At 50.1% G+C, this 17052-nt stretch overlaps 1 protein-coding gene across 1 annotated transcript in view; it reads right to left on the bottom strand.

Annotated features, from left to right (window-relative positions):
• Positions 1–881: 881 nt before the first annotated feature.
• The window catches only part of TOGARAM1 (TOG array regulator of axonemal microtubules 1), an 89897-nt gene continuing 73726 nt past the window's right edge, over positions 882–17052 (bottom strand). Inside the window, exons 19-23 of the mRNA XM_060261361.1 lie at positions 16521–16639; positions 12431–12620; positions 10021–10240; positions 6602–6688; positions 882–2090 (exon numbers count right to left, since the gene is read on the bottom strand). Of these exons, the coding sequence (XP_060117344.1) occupies positions 1837–2090; positions 6602–6688; positions 10021–10240; positions 12431–12620; positions 16521–16639 (870 nt within the window). The 3' untranslated portion in view covers positions 882–1836. The remainder of the gene's footprint in view (positions 2091–6601; positions 6689–10020; positions 10241–12430; positions 12621–16520; positions 16640–17052) is intronic.

Genomic DNA, 17052 nt, shown 5'->3' with positions numbered 1-17052 from the left:
ACCGCTGGCCATCCCTGAAATAGATTAATTCTTTTGTTAAAAAGGGGGGATAAGTTGGTGGAGTGGCCGCAGGTGGCTGTTCTGTGGCAGAGACCAAAATTTGGCCTAGCTGAAGAAACATGTCTTACACTCAATGAAATTGCTGAGCAGTCAGGTTAAAACAGATAAAAGGAAGTACTTCTTCACCCAAAGAGTAATTAACACATGGAATTCACTGCCACAGGAGATGGTGGCAGCTACATGCATAGAGGGATTCAAGAGGGGATTGGATAAACATATGGAGCAGAGGTCCATCAGTGGATATTAGCCACAGCATATTGTTGGAACTCTCTGTCTGGGGCAGTGATGCTCTGTATTCTTGGTGCTTGTGGGGGGTGGCAACAGTGGGAGGGCTTCTGGAGTTCTCCTGATAGCACCTGGTTTCTTTGGCCACTGTGCGACACAGTGTTGGACTGGATGGGCCACTGGCCTGATGCAACATGGCTTCTCTTTTGTTCTTATATGACACAGAGTGTTGGACTGGATGGGCCATTGGCCTGATGCAACATGGCTTCTCTTATGTTCTTATGTGACACAGAGTGTTGGACTGGATGGGCCATTGGCCTGATCCAACAGTGCTTCTCTTATGTTCTTATGTGACACAGAGTGTTGGACTGGATGGGCCATTGGCCTGATCCAACATGGCTTCTCTTTTGTTCTTATGTGACACAGAGTGTTGGACTGGATGGGCCATTGGCCTGATCCAACATGGCTTCTCTAATGTTCTTAATTGAGAAAGATAATTTGGGGCGCCTTGAGGCTACCAGCTGATGGTGGTTTGAAATGCTACGGCTCCACCCAAATCTGTTTTAAAACCAGTCAAAACAAAGGGGAGTCTCATGTGTACAGAAATAAAATCCATTTATTTTTAGAACATCCTCTGTTTCAAATGAATACAGTACTGGAGGAGGAGGAGGAGGTGGTGGTGGAAGAGAAGAACTGGCACTATATCGCTGAGGACGCCACAGCACAGAAGTTTTTAACACCTTTATAAATTTTGGACAGAGATAAAATTCAATCTTGTTTTCCCACACTAAAAATACGAAAGTGACATTTCAACACACGACGTTTCTTTTTAAGGCGTGTGCTGCTCGAAATCTGAAAAAATATTCATTTCCTGAAAATTTTGGTCAACATGCTTCATTCTAACTCGTTAAGAGAAGTCTGACAGGAGTGTGCAGATAAGGAGGCCCGAGGGGCGAGCGGGTGGGGTGCGGCTCGTCGGCAGCAGGGGGAGCGAAGCGATCACTGCACAGTCAGGGGTGGGGCTGATTTGGAAAAGACACCTTTTGTTCACAAACGCCACACAGAACCCTGTTTGTTAGATGAATGCGTGTCTCTCGAGGACTTCTTGCCTTTCCACGCAAGGCGACAAGAGAGGATGCGTCGTAACATGATTTCGTGATTAAAACTACTCCTATTTTGAACATTTTCCAGCTCCGTGAGTGCGTGCAGGGCGCACCGTGCCTCAGAGTCCACGAGAGAGTGCAAACAAGGCTGGGCTTTGCCGCCCAAGACGTCTGCTCCCCCCACTTTTCGTGGGATGTTGGGACCAGCACTGAGGAAGAGACGAAGGTGCAAGCACCATAATGATTGTGGTAGAGGTGCAGGACTCGTCAGTGGTAGAGGTGCAGGACTCCTTCAGGACAGCCGCTCCGGGTCCATTTCTGCGCGGATGACGCAGGCACTGTAAAGAGACACCACGGAGACCGCTCCTCTCGTTTCCACGGGGCCCCAGCCCGATAACCCGCAACACGCTCCTCTGCCCCTGAGCGGGCCTCTGCCGCGTCGGCCGCTTCAGGTCGCTTGGTCGAGGAATTCCTCTAAAGTCCTCTTGACGTGCGGAGGCTGGGAGGCAGCCTGGGCGAGCAGGTTCTGCCCCATCTGTGCAAAAAGCGCTTTGGACAACTTTGCGGTGGCGGCCCGGATGTTGCCGCCCGCTCCGGGCAAGGAGCCGCTGTTGGTCAAGCTGCCCAAGAGGTGCCACAAAACCACGGGGACTTTCTGCTCCACGGCGTGAGGCTTCCGAGGGTACAAGTCGACGACGAGCTCTGGAATCAGGAAGGGGGGAGGGAGGTGATGGAGGGGAAAGCACATTCCGTGGTGATGAAGCACCAGGCAGGAACCCGGAGAACCCGGGCTCACTTCGCCATGAACACACAACAGAATACAATCCGAGAGGTCACTATAATGGATAACACAACAAAAAATGCAAGCTAGTGACAACCTCGGGGAGGGATGGTGGCTCAGTGGTAGAGCATCTGCTGGGGAAGTAGAAGGTCCCAGGTTCAATCCCTGGCATCTCCAAAAAAGGGTCCAGGCAAATAGGAGTGAAAAACCTCAGCTTGAGACCCTGGAGAAAGAGCCGCTGCCAGTCTGAGGAGACAAGACTGACTTTGATGGATCCAGGGTCTGATTCAGTAGAAGGCAGCTTCATATGTTCATATGTACTAAGAAGTAAATAGAAATCAGGACAAATGTCCAAAACATATATATTCAAGTCCCAAAGTAGTGTGGTGACAAGCCAATCGCTGAAGTGCTTGTTTCTTTCCAGTCTTCATCAGACCTGGGACCAATACTGATTCAATTATATAGATTCTTTACACAATTTTCAAAAAAGAGGGACGCAGAGCGTCTCCAGCAGCAATTTCACATCAGCTACAGCTGCGTCCGTCTTTTTTGAAAATTGTGTAAAGAATCTATATAATTGAATCAATATTGGTCCCAGGTCTCATGAAGACTGGAAAGAAACAAGTATGAACATATGAATATATAGGCCCAAAGCCTATAATCAGGCCCGAAACTTAATCGATTGGCTTGTCACCACACTACTTATGCCACAAGCATAGCCACCTTCAAGAGAGTTAGATAAAAATATGGAGCAAAGGTCCATCAGTGGCTATTAGCCACAGTGTGTGTGTGTGTGTGTGTATGTGTATATATATATATATATATATATATATATATATATATATATATATTTTGGCCACTGTGTGACAGAGTGTTGGACTGGATGGGCCATTGGCCTGATCCAACATGGCCTCTCTTATGTTCTTATGTGACACAGAGTGTTGGACTGGATGGGCCATTGGCCTGATCCAACATGGCCTCTCTTATGTTCTTATGTGACACAGAGTGTTGGACTGGATGGGCCGTTGGCCTGATCCAACATGGCTTCTCTTCTGTTCTTATGTGACCCAGAGTGTTGGACTGGATGGGCCGTTGGCCTGATCCAACATGGCCTTTCTTATGTTCTTATGTGACACAGAGTGTTGGACTGGATGGGCCGTTGGCCTGATCCAACATGGCCTCTCTTATGTTCTTATGTGACACAGAGTGTTGGACTGGATGGGCCGTTGGCCTGATCCAACATGGCCTCTCTTATGTTCTTATGTGACACAGAGTGTTGGACTGGATGGGCCGTTGGCCTGATCCAACATGGCCTCTCTTATGTTCTTATGTGACACAGAGTGTTGGACTGGATGGGCCGTTGGCCTGATCCAACATGGCCTCTCTTATGTTCTTATGTGACACAGAGTGTTCGACTGGATGGGCCGTTGGCCTGATCCAACATGGCCTCTCTTATGTTCTTATGTGACACAGAGTGTTGGACTGGATGGGCCGTTGGCCTGATCCAACATGGCCTCTCTTATGTTCTTATGTGACACAGAGTGTTGGACTGGATGGGCCATTGGCCTGATCTAACATAGTTTCTCCTATGTTCTTACTTTGGGACTTGAATGTACATGTTTTGGACATTTGGACTGATTTCTATATACTTCTTAGTAAATTGGGTCATTAGCTTGCATTTTTTGTTGCGTTATGAGCACACAATAGGCTGCCTTGGGCTAGTCACACTCTTGAGCTAACTTTCTTCACAGGGTTGTTGTTGAGAACATTAAGAAGGAGACATTGGATTTATATCCCGCCCTATACTCTAAATCTCAAAGTCTCAGAGTGCTCACAATCTCCTTTATCTTCCCCCATCCTGTGAGGTGGGTGGGGCTGAGAAGGCTCTCACAGCAGCTGCCCATTTCATGGACAACCTCTGCCAGAGCTATGGCTGACCCAAAGCCATTCCAGCAGCTGCAAGTGGAGGGCTGAGAGAGCTCTCACAGAAGCTGTCTTTTCAAAGACAACTCCTGTGAGAGCTCTGGCTGACCCAAGGCCGTTGCAGCAGGTGCAAGTGGAGGAGGGGGGAATCAAACCTGGTTCTCCCAGATAAGAGAGCTCTGGCTGCCCCAAGGCCATTCCAGCAGCTGCAAGTGTAATGGTGAAATGAGCAGACTCTTATCTGGGAGAACCGGGTTTGATTCCCCACTCCTCCACTTGCACCTGCTGGAACGGCCTTGGGTCAGCCATAGCTCTCTTATCTGGGAGAAGTGGGTTGGATTCCCCACTCCTCCACTTGCAGCTGCTGGAATGGCCTTGGGTCATCCATAGCTCTCTTATCTGGGAGAACCGGGTTTGATTCCCCACTCCTCCACCTGCAGCTGCTGGAATGGCCTTGGGTCAGCCAGAGCTCTCTTATCGGGGAGAACCGGGTTTGATTCCCCACTCCTCCGCTTGCAGCTGCTGGAATGGCCTTGGGTCAGCCAGAGCTCTCTTATTTGGGAGAACCGCGTTTGATTCCCCACTCCTCCACTTGCAGCTGCTGGAATGGCCTTGGGTCAGCCAGAGCTCTCTTATTTGGGAGAACCGGGTTTGATTCCCCACTCCTCCACTTGCAGCTGCTGGAATGGCCTTGGGTCATCCATAGCTCTCTTATCTGGGAGAAGTGGGTTGGATTCCCCACTCCTCCACTTGCAGCTGCTGGAATGGCCTTGGGTCAGCCAGAGCTCTCTTATCTGGGAGAACCAGGTTTGATTCCCCACTCCTCCACTTGCAGCTGCTGGAATGGCCTTGGGTCAGCCAGAGCTCTCTTATCTGGGAGAACCGGGTTTGATTCCCCACTCCTCCACCTGCAGCTGCTGGAATGGCCTTGGGTCAGCCAGAGCTCTCTTATCTGGGAGAACCGGGTTTGATTCCCCACTCCTCCACCTGCAGCTGCTGGAATGGCCTTGGGTCAGCCAGAGCTCTCTTATCGGGGAGAACCGGGTTTGATTCCCCACTCCTCCACCTGCAGCTGCTGGAATGGCCTTGGGTCAGCCAGAGCTCTCTTATCGGGGAGAACCGGGTTTGATTCCCCACTCCTCCACTTGCAGCTGCTGGAATGGCCTTGGGTCAGCCAGAGCTCTCTTATCTGGGAGAACCGGGTTTGATTCCCCACTCCTCCACCTGCAGCTGCTGGAATGGCCTTGGGTCAGCCAGAGCTCTCTTATCGGGGAGAACCGGGTTTGATTCCCCACTCCTCCGCTTGCAGCTGCTGGAATGGCCTTGGGTCAGCCAGAGCTCTCTTATCTGGGAGAACCGGGTTTGATTCCCCACTCCTCCGCTTGCAGCTGCTGGAATGGCCTTGGGTCAGCCAGAGCTCTCTTATTTGGGAGAACCGGGTTTGATTCCCCACTCCTCCACTTGCAGCTGCTGGAATGGCCTTGGGTCAGCCAGAGCTCTCTTATCTGGGAGAGCCGGGTTTGAATCCCCACTCCTCCACTTGCACCTGCTGGAATGGCCTTGGGTCAGCCATAGCTCTCTTATCTGGGAGAACCGGGTTTGATTCCCCACTCCTCCACTTGAAGCTGCTGGAATGGCCTTGGGTCAGCCAGAGCTCTTGCAGGAGTTGTCCTTGAAAGGACAGCTGCTGTGAGAGCTCTCTCAGCCCCACCCACCTCACAGGGTGTCTGTTTTGTCAGAGGAAGATATAGGAGATTGTAGCTCAAGAGTCTCGGATTCAGAGAGAAGGGCGGGGTATAAATCTGCAGTCTTCTTCACCTCCTGATGGACAAAGAGTATACCACTTCATTCCTCAGGATTCCCCTCCTCTGCTCCAAGACTGGGAAAAAGAATTTTGTTTCATTTTTCAGTTAAGTCCCAAGCCCTATAATCAGGCCCGTAGGTATGGGGAGGCCCGGGGGGGGGGGTGTGTGGCTGCTCCACCCAAACCCGCCTCCCACCTTTATGGCCCCTCCTTTCCCCACTGGCGGCCCCCGATCTCACCGCTCTCACGGCCCCTGCTCTCCTGGCCGCTCTTGCAGCCCCCACGCTACCTGCCACTCCGCTTTTTATAGCGTGATGTCATTTTTAAGTGTGTGATTCATTCTGGGCCCCAGACCCTTCCACCTGAAGTTTTATTCCCTGCCCCCCTCCCAAAAAATGTAAAATTTTCTGGCTACGGGCCTGCCTATAGCTGGAGTTGGGATCTCTCCCCACCGTTCGCTTCTGATTTGATATTAGTGCATCGTTTTGAACTGATTTCTAATCAAGTGTTCCCTGTCTCATACGTTCAAGATGGTAGCAACAAGCACCCAGAATGGCCGGGCTCCACAGCTGGATCGGGGCTCCTACTGCAAGCAACTTAAATGCACACGCGCACACGCACACACACCCACCCCACAGGCCTGTGCGGAAAGGGTCAATCCGCTGTGCAGAGGAGGGAGATCTGTGGGGCAGGTCCCAGGCCTACCGGCTAGTATTTCAGTGACGTCCTGTTTGGCTTTCCCGCTCAGGAACTGGGCTTTCGTGCAGAATGGCTGGAGGAGCAGGTAATTGTCTAAATGCAGAGGAAGACAGAACAGAGACCCCAACTCAATAGGCAGCCCTTCCATTCCATCAGGAGGCAGTAGATGCTTGGTGACTCTGTGGCCCCCGAAATCACAGGACTGTGAGACAGACTCCAATATACCACTCTCCCCCCATCAGTCACGTTCACTCATCACCAGGGGTGGAATCTAGCAGGACCTCCTTTGCATATTAGGCCACACACCCCTGATGCAGCCAATCCTCCTGGAGCTTACCGTAGGCCCTGTAAGAAGAGCCCTGTAAGCTCTTGGAGGATTGGCTGCATCGGGGGCGTGGCCTAATATGCAGGGGTGGAATTCTAGGAGAGCTCCTTTGCCTATTAGGCCACACCCCCCTGATGCAGCCAATCCTCCAAGAGCTTACAACGTTCTTCTTTGGCTGCATCGGGGGGGGGGGCACTAATATGCAAAGGAGCTCCTGCTAGAATTCCACCCCTGCTCGTCGCTGAATACGACTCTCCTTTTCCTGTCTGACTTTTCTTCTCCTCCTTCCACCGATGCTTCAATGTTTAGTTTAGTTTAATTTCTACCATCAAGTCCCAGCTGGATTGTGACAACCTCTGGTGGGGTTTTCAAGGCAAGAGAAGGCCCTGCTCTTCTTTGGAGGCCTTCCGTCCAAACACCAGCCAGCACTGACCCTGCTTCATTTCCATTATCTGATTACAGGGCCGGGGGCAGAGAGAGGTGCTTGCCCTGGGCGCAGATGGAGGGGGGCGCCTAATTGGGTACGGAGCCCATGGTATTTTATGGGACCATAAGATAGAATGGCCCATAAAGGGGTACTATTTTTTAATTTCTTAGATATATGTGTATTCTTATATGTGTGTGTGTGTGTGTATACACACAAACATATATTGGCCATTGTGTGACAGTGTTGGACTGGATGGGCCATTGGCCTGATCCAACAGGGCTTCTCTTATGTTCTTCTGTGTCACACAGTTTTGGACTGGATGGGCCATTGGCCTGATCCAACAGGGCTTCTCTTATGTTCTTCTGTGTCACACAGTTTTGGACTGGATGGGTCACTGGCCTGATCCAACAGGGCTTCTCTTATGTTCTTCTGTGTCACACAGTTTTGGACTGGATGGGCCATTGGCCTGATCCAACAGGGCTTCTCTTATGTTCTTCTATGTCACACAGTTTTGGACTGGATGGGCCATTGGCCTGATCCAACAGGGCTTCTCTTATGTTCTTCTGTGTCACACAGTTTTGGACTGGATGGGCCATTGGCCTGATCCAACAGGGCTTCTCTTATGTTCTTCTGTGTCACACAGTTTTGGACTGGATGGGTCACTGGCCTGATCCAACAGTGCTTCTCTTATGTTCTTATGTGACACAGAGTGCTGGACTGTATGGGCCATTGGCCTCATCCAACATGGCTTCTCTTATGTTCTTATGTGACACAGAATGTTGGACTGGATGGGCCATTGGCCTGATCCAACAGGGCTTCTCTTATGTTCTTATGTGACACACAGTGTTGGACTGGATGGGCCACTGGCCTGATCCAACATGGCTTTTCTTATATTCTTATGTGACACACAGTGTTGGACTGGATGGGTCACTGGCCTGATCCAACATGGCTTCTCTTCTGTTCTGTTCTTAATTTGGCCCTCCTCAAAAAACATGTAGATATGATCCTGTCTGATTACTTCAGGGTTTTTCTTCCTGCCATTATGCATGTTAACAGAGAGTTCACACGCTCTTCAACTGTTAACTCTACTTGCTTAAAGTTACTTTAATCTTTGATCGCTAATTGAAGCAGATACAAAAAAAGCAGGATTGACTGCTTTTAAGAGAGGCTTAGAGTTTAATTGGCCACTTTATCTTGCTTTATCAGATGTAACTCATTTGCACCTGCTGATTCCCTCATTTGCGCTTCTGTTGATTATCTCCTATTTCGCTAAGAGCCAGTCTCTTATCTAGATAGTAATTGCATGCTTATAACAGAGGTTTAGAAAAAGAAGACTGATACTGTTCTATAAATATGCACTAAAATTGAAAAGCAAATTAGATTTCTCAGGATGAAAGTGTGATTTCTCCATGTGTGCAACTTGAGATTTCAGGATAATTGCTAAAAGCAACGAGGCAAAAATCTGAAATCTGGGCTGCTTTTAAAAATATTACCCACTATAATATGATTAAGCAATGTTAGGAACTTTGAACATTTTACCGCTTATTTTTACAATAATTTTAGGTTAATTTTCACATGCCTGTATTTCTTAATGTCTTGCAACATAAAAAAAATAACTATTTCATTTTTTTTCAATAAAAGATAAAGGTATGTCAAGGTTTTCTGCCTAGTTTGCTGGTTATAGTTCAATGAATCAAACTGACAACTTACTTATTTAAGAGCTGGAGAAATGTCAGCTGAGAGGTGACATGACAGAGGTTTACAAGATTATGCACGGGACAGAGAAGGCAGAGAAAGAAGTCCTTTTCTCCCTTTCTCACAATACGAGAACTTGTGGACACTCAATAAAAGTGTAGAGCAGTCTGGTTAGAACGGATAAAAGGAAGTCCTTCTTCACCCAAAGGGTGATTAACACATGGAATTCACTGCCACAGGAGGTAGTGGCGATTACAAGTATAGCCAGCATCAAGAGGGGATTGGATAAGCATATGGAGCAGAGATCCATCAGTGGCTATTAGCCACAGTGTATTCTTGGAACTCTCTGTCTGAGGCAGTGATGCTTTATATTCTTGGTGCTTTGCAGGGGGGGGGGGGCACAGTGAGAGGGCTTCTAGTGTCCTGGCCCCACTGATGGACCTTCTGATGGCACCTGTGTTTTTTGGCCACTGTGTGACACAGAGTGTTGGACTGGATGGGCCATTGGCCTGGTCCAACATGGCTTCTCTTATGTCTGATGCTGTGATGCTCTGTATTCTTGGTGCTTGGGGAGGGCACAGTGGGAGGGCTTCTAGTGTCCTGGCCCCACTGATAGACCTCCTGATGGCACCTGGGTTTTTTGGCCACTGTGTGACCCAGAGTGTTGGACTGGATGGACCACTGGCCGATCCAACATGGCTTCTCTTCCGTTCTAAAGGTTGATAAACAGCCTTTAATGTATAAAACCTGGAGAACTCTGATGCTAAGCAGTTTGAATGGGCAAAGTCGTTTTAAAACTGTTTAGTCCAGATGATTTAACCAGACGCAAGAGTGACAATGCCCTGCGTTAGGCCACGTGCCGAGCGGATGTTCTGCCCCCCTCCCCGGGAAGTCCCTGGTTCCATCTGAACAAATCCTCTTTGCAGAAATGTGTATTGGCAACAGCCACCCCGAACGCTCGGCAAGCGTCTGTCTTACCTAAGTGCTGGCAGAGGGCCTGGATGACGCCGGTGGCAGCGGCGTAGATGCCCGGGTTCTTGGAGTTGAGGTTGTTGTCCACCAAGGCGGGGATGAGCATGTTGATGACGGGGGAGAGCTTCTCCTTCAGCAGGGGGATCAGCTGCCGCATGGTCTCCAGGGCCACCTGGTTCACTTTGCTGTTGGAGTCGTGCAAGCGGGGCTTGAAAGCGTCGAAGATCTGCGCAAAGGCCACGAGAGTTGGGATCCCGTAGCCTTGGGGGAAGGAACAACTTCAACCACAACAGCTGGTTCCTAGAATCCCCTGTGGCCTCTCATCTATGGCAAGAGTCCCCACAAGAGAGCCAGTCTGGTGCAGTGGTTAAGTGTGAGGACTCCTATCTGGGAGAACGGGGTTTGATTCCCCACTCCTCCACATGCAGATGCTGGAACGGCCTTGGGTCAGCCATAGCTCTCGTAGGAGTTGTCCTTGAAAGGGCAGCTTCTGTCAGAGCTCTCTCAGCTCCACCCACCTCATAGGGTGTCTGTTGTGGGGGAGGAAGGGAAAGAAGATTGTAAGCCACTCTGAGACTTTGATTCAGAGAGAAGGGCGGGGTATAAATCTACGGTCTTCTTCTTAGGTTCAAAGACACTAATCTGGGAGAACAGGGCTTGATTCCACACACCTCCACTTGCAGCTGCTGGAATGGCCTTGGGTCAGCCATAGCTCTTGCAGAAGTTGTCCTTGAAAGGGCAGCTTCTGGGAGAGCTCTCTCAGCCCCACCTACCTCACAGGGTGTCTGTTGCTGGGGAGGAAGATAAAGGAGATTGCGAGCTGCTCTGAGACTCTCCACTATCATCATCTTCTTCAAGGTGTCCCTGGGAGGCAAGTCCCAGATGCCCACCAAATGTCTGCAGGAAATGGGGGGGAGGCTTTTGGCCACCGAGGTTTTTACCTGAGCAAGGGAGATGCGATTGACTGTGAGAAAGGAGGAGGAGATTAGATCTTTACTTGGAATCAGGTTTGATTCCCCCCTCCTCCACTTTCAGCTGCTGGAATGGCCTTGGGTCAGCCTGAGCTCTCTTCTCTGGGAGAACCTGGTTTGATTCCCCACTCCTCCATTTGCAGCTGCTGGAATGGCCTTGGGTCAGCCAGAGCTCTCTTCTCTGGGAGAACCGGGTTTGATTCCCCACTCCTCCACTTTCAGCTGCTGGAATGGCCTTGGGTCAGCCAGAGCTCTCTTATCTGGGAGAACTGGGTTTGATTCCCCACTCCTCCACTTGGACCTGCTGGAATGGCCTTGGGTCAGCCAGAGCTCTCTTATCTGGGAGAACCGGGTTGGATTCCCCACTCCTCCACTTGCAGCTGCTGGAATGGCCTTGGGTCAGCCAGAGCTCTGGCAGAGGTTGTCCTTGAAAGGGCAGCTGCTCTGAGAGTCCTTTCAGCCCCACTCACCTCACAGGGTGTCTGTCGTGGGGGAGGAAGGGAAAAGATATTGTAGGCCACTCTGAGACTCTGTCCTTGAAAGGGCAGCTTCTGTGAGAGCTCTCTCAGCCCCACTCACCTCACAGGGTGTCTGTTGTGGGGGAGAAAGGTAAAGGAGATTGTGAGCTGCTCTGAGACTGTCCTTGAAAGGGCAGCTGCTGTGAAAGCTCTCTCAGCCCCACCCATTTCACAGGGTGTCTGTTGTGGGGGAGGAAGATAAAGGAGATTGTAAGCCGCTCTGAGACTCCTGAGTGGAAGGCAGGACATAAATGCAATGTTGTCTTCTTCTGCCACTGCCTTGATGTGCATCCCTGGGCAAGTCGCTGACTTTACTAGCCTCATTTGCAAAACAGTAAGTAGTTGGCAGGGCAAAACCCGATGAAAGGTCACTTTCTAAACTATGGGCATGTATTTATTTATTTGTTCAATTTATATGTATACAGCCCGTATAGAGCCCGTCTGACTACTACGAGGGCAAGAGCCTTCTCCGTGGCTGCGCCTGCTCTCTGGAACGCCCTTCCTGAAGAGACGAGGGTCCTGTGGGGTTTCCCACAATTCCACAGGGCCTGTAAGACATTCCTGTTCAGGCAGGCTTTCAAAAACTAATGGGAGGTGCTCTTAACATCTACGGGGGTGCGCAGTAGCCGCCGTCCCACAGTATTAACATAAATGATTCTGAACAAGACAGAACGCCGTCTGGAATTGGATTTGAAATTGTATTTGGAATTGTTTTAATAATTTTATTTTAATTATTTAAATTTGTTATCAAATTGTTGACGGCTGTTAGTTGCCCTGAGCCCGACAGGGGACGGCGGGATATAAACACAATAAATTAAATAAATAAATAACACATGGACCTAAGATGAGAATCGCAGTCCTCTGAAGGGCACTCCAGGGAAGAAGTCCTCTCTTCTTTTCAACTATAATTGATGGAAATAAAACTACCTTAACAATGTTGGCAACCACGAGGTCTTGGTTGCTTTCTGTGTCTTCTAACAATTGTCTAATTCCACTGATCCTCTCGCGGAAGTCCTTGGCATTCAGTGAAGCTGTGAGGACCTTCACGTATTCGGCACTTTCCAAGGTGTTGCGGGGGCCCAGTTTCCTCGTCACGTCACACACTTCTCTCACCTCTCTGCTGAGAAAGGAGCACAGGAGATCAATGGCCAGACCTAGAAGTCTCCCACTCCTGTATGGTGCTAAACACAGAAGAACATAAGAAGAGCCAACAGTTCATTCATTCCAGCCTCCTGTCTCACACAGTGGCCAACCAATTCCTCTAGAGGGCCAACAACAGGGCAGAAAGGCCAAGGCCTTCCCCTGAGAAGAACATCAGAAGAGCCCTGCTGGATCAGACCACTGAAGGTCCATCTAGCCCAGCATTCTGTCTCAAACAGTGGCCAGCCAGTTCCTCTGTAGGGCCAACAACAGGGCTGAGAGGCCGAGGCCTTCCCCTGAGAAGAACATCAGAAGAGCCCTGCTGGATCAGACCAGGGAGGGTCCATCTAGTCCAGCCTCCTGTCTCACACAGCGGCCAACCAGTTCCTCCAGAGGGCCAACAACAGGGCAGAGAGGCCGAGGCCTTCCCCTAAGAAGAACATCAGAAGAGCCCTGCTGGATCAGACCAGTGAGGGTCCATCTAGTCCAGCATCCTCCTCACACAGTGGCCAGCCAGTTCCTCTGGAGAGCCAACAACAGGGCAGAGAGGCTGAGGCCTTCATAAGAACATCAGAAGGGCCCTGCTGGGTCAGACCAGGGAGGGTCCATCTAGTCCAGCCTCCTGTCTCACACAGTGGCCAGCCAGTTCCTTTGGAGGGCCAACAGCAGGGCAGAGAGGCCAAGGCCTTCCCGATGGATCTGGGCTTCAGAGGATTAGTTCCTGTGAATGTGGAGGTGCCCCTCAGCCACCGTGGCTAGTAGCCATTGATATACTTATCCTCTATCTAATCCCCTTTTTAAGCTATTTGTTCCCACATTGTTGGACCTCTGTAAGATTGTGCTTGTTACGAACCTTGCCTAGTAGTCACAGCTGGTATCAGAAGGCAGGATAACAGACAGAGTCATGCACAGCCTCTAGTAACCAGTAGGGGTGTGCAACAGGGGAGAGCCAGTTTGATGTAGTGGTTAAGTGTGCGGACTCTTATCTGGGAGAACCGGGTTTGATTCCCCACTCCTCCACTTGCAGCTGCTGGAATGGCCTTGGGTTAGCCAGAGCTCTCTTATCTGGGAGAACCGGGTTTGATTCCCCACTCCTCCACTTGCAGCTGCTGGAATGGCCTTGAGTCAGCCAGAGCTCTCTTATCTGGGAGAACTGGGTTGGATTCCCCCCTCCTCCACTTGCACCTGCTGGAATGGCCTTGGGTCAGCCAGACCTCTCTTATCTGGGAGAACCGGGTTTGATTCCCCACTCCTCCCCTTGCACCTGCTGGAATGGCCTTAGGTCAGTCAGACCTCTCTTATCTGGGAGAAGCGGGTCTGATTCCCCACTCCTCCACTTGCGCTTGCTGGAATGGCCTTGGGTCAGCCAGAGCTCTCGCAGGAGTTGTCCTTGAAAGGGCAGTTTCTGAGAGAGCCCTCTCAGCCCCACCCCTCACAGGGTGTCTGTTGTGAGGGGAGAAGATATAGGAGACTGTAAGCCACTCTGAGTCTCTGATTCAGGGAGAAGGGCGGGGTATAAATCTGCAATTCTCCTTCATTCGACCATATCTGAGCAACTTTGTTTTGCTACTTCAAACCAGCTTCGGTCTGTTACTTCCGACCAACACGGGGTACCCACCTGAATTTAATTTATGTTGTTATCTGCCCTGGACCAAAGCTGAGTTGGGGAGAAAGAAAGGCGGGGCTGGAAACATTTCAACAGAACGGTGTTGGAAAGGGCCTCGTAGCAAGAGACAAAGAGAGGTGGTTTTCCCTTGCCTGCCTCTGCACAGCAACCCGGGGCTTCCTTGGAGGTCTCGCGTCCAAGTACTTGGCCAACCCTGCTGTTGTGACCTGTGCTGTGCTGTGAGAGAGAGGCCTAGTGGGCCTAAGGACACTGTGTCGCAGTAGAAAGAGGCAGCCTACAATCCCCAGAATGCCTGGCGCTGGTTTCAGCCACTAGGCGTCCAAGAAGGCTCTGAGGGGAACTGTTTAAAAACTCTCTCAGGAGACAAACGCTGCTCTTTCCTCCTGAGAGGCCAAGCAGGAAGGAGGAAGACCCTAACTCTGAGGGAGAGAGGCAGCAGGGGCCTAGCAGATTAGGAACAGTGAAGTTCAGTCGCATTAGGGACTTTATGTTTATTTTCCTTCACCCACTTAAACTCAGAATTCTAGATATTGGAATGCAAACGTTATATAGCCTGGCCAACAAGTCTTGCTCCCCGCTGAATTTTGAACTTCCTCTCTCAGTAGGGAAATTAGCGTCTTATTTCTCCTCTCTACAACCTCCACAGCAACGGCGTGCATTCTTGTTAACGAGATGTAATGCATTACCATCTGCTATCCTATTTGGTAGATTTAACAGGATTGAGTACTCTAATAGACACTGTCTTTGTAATTCCAAATGTATTGAAACTATTTCCCATGTATTATTGCACTGTCCTCTTTATGATGATATTCGTTGTATATACCTGAAAGATATCTTAGCAGATATGTTGGGCTGTGCTGATTCAGGCAAAGTCCACAAACTTTTAAATGACACTTGCGCTGAGGTAATTTTAATGGTGGCTAGATTTCTCCAACAGGCCATGGAAATACGACAGAGAATGGTTCTGGAATGACCACATTTTATTTGTTTTAATTATTTAATTTGGCTAAACTCGACTCATATATATTTTACTTATTTTATGTATTTTAGCTCCCTATGTACTCTATAATCTAGGATTTTATATTGTTATATCATTTATATTGCTATTTTACTGCTAAACCTGTTTTATGCCAATAAAGGCTTGCTGTTTGATTTTAGAAGAAGAAGATGATATTGGATTTATATCCCACCCTCCACTCCGAAGAGTCTCAGAGCAGCTCACAATCTCCTTTCCCTTCCTTCCCCACAACAGACACCCTGTGAGGTAGATGAAGATATTGGATTTATATCCCGCCCTCCACTCCGAAGAGTCTCAGAGCGGCTCACAATCTCCTTTCCCTTCCTGCCCCACAACAGACACTCTGCGAGGTAGATGAAGATAGTGGATTTATATCCCGCCCCCCACTCCAAAGAGTCTCAGAGCGGCTCATAATCTCCTTTACCTTCCTCCCCCACAACAGACACCCTGTGAGGTAGATGAAGATATTGGATTTTTATCCCGCCCTCCACTCTGAAGAGTCTCAGAGCGGCTCACAATCTTCTTTACCTTCCCCCTCACACACAACAGACACCCTGTGAGGTAGATGAAGATATTGGATTTATATCCCGCCCTCCACTCCGAAGAGTCTCAGAGCGGCTCACAATCTCCTTTCCCTTCCTCCCCCACAACAGACACCCTGTGAGGCAGATGAAGATATTGGATTTATATCCCACCCTCCACTCCAAAGAGTCTCAGAGCGGCTCACAATCTCCTTTATCTCCCTCCCCCACAACAGACACCCTGTGAGTTGGGTGGGGCTGAGAGGGCTCTCACAGCAGCTGCCCTTTCAAGGACAACCTCTGCCAGAGCTATGGCTGACCTGAGGCCATTCCAGCAGGTGCAAGTGGAGGAGTGGAGAATCAAACCCGGTTCTCCCAGATAAGAGTCCACGCACTTAACCACTACACCAAACTGGCTCTTTTAAAGCACCTTATCTGGTCACTTCCTCTTTATTGATTTTCCCGTGTAAAATAAACCTTTTTGTTTTTCTTTGTTCCTCTGCCTGGTCTACGTGCCTCTTTCCTTGGCCAAAGCGAGGGAAATCTGAAGGGCTCGGGAGGGGACTCTGGGCCTTCCCAAGGGACCCTCATTCCAGAGTGGCGGCAGCGTCAGGCGCCACCCCCACCTGCTTAGCTGCCGCGGTCACAGAAGACCAGGCCAGCCTGGCCTACACAAGTCAGGGATCCAGTGAAATAAAAACGAACAAATACCTGTCCCCGGCGCTGAGCGTGTCCCGCGACAGAGAGGCTGATCTGGAGCTATCCGTGGTGCTGGTGTGCGCACGCCTGCCTTTGGCTGAGGGCGTAACGATGGGCATCTCTCCCAGGCCCTGCGGTGACAGTCAGAGAGTTCTGTCAGTTCCTCCTTCTACGCCACCCTCTTAGAAGCATCCCATGGCTTGAGAGCTTTGCCTGCCCTGCAAGGTCTTCGGAGAGAGTCGTCCCCATTCCAGAGACTGATCGGACAGCCTTAAAGATGTTATAGAACCAAAGCACCAGGCAGCATCACATCCTCTGGATATGGAAGTTCTTTTATGCAGCAGAAGAACTCAGCAGGGCCCCTCTCTGGGCCATGACCTCCTCACTGGGGAGAGAGCAGGAGGACCTCCTGGGGTCTAAGGAGACCACTGCTGGTCTGCTGAGGATCCTGATGCCCCAGAGAGCAACCCCTACAGAGGGTTTGGGTGATCGCCCAGCTCCAGGGTCAATCAGCAACTGAGGAGGCCCCACAAACAAAACGTAA

The sequence above is a fragment of the Heteronotia binoei genome, chromosome 21 (genome assembly GCF_032191835.1).
Source record: "Heteronotia binoei isolate CCM8104 ecotype False Entrance Well chromosome 21, APGP_CSIRO_Hbin_v1, whole genome shotgun sequence".
Taxonomy (NCBI): Eukaryota; Metazoa; Chordata; class Lepidosauria; order Squamata; family Gekkonidae; genus Heteronotia; species Heteronotia binoei.
Note: the sequence above shows the minus strand (reverse complement) of the source record. Positions and strands in the feature narration are given on the sequence as shown.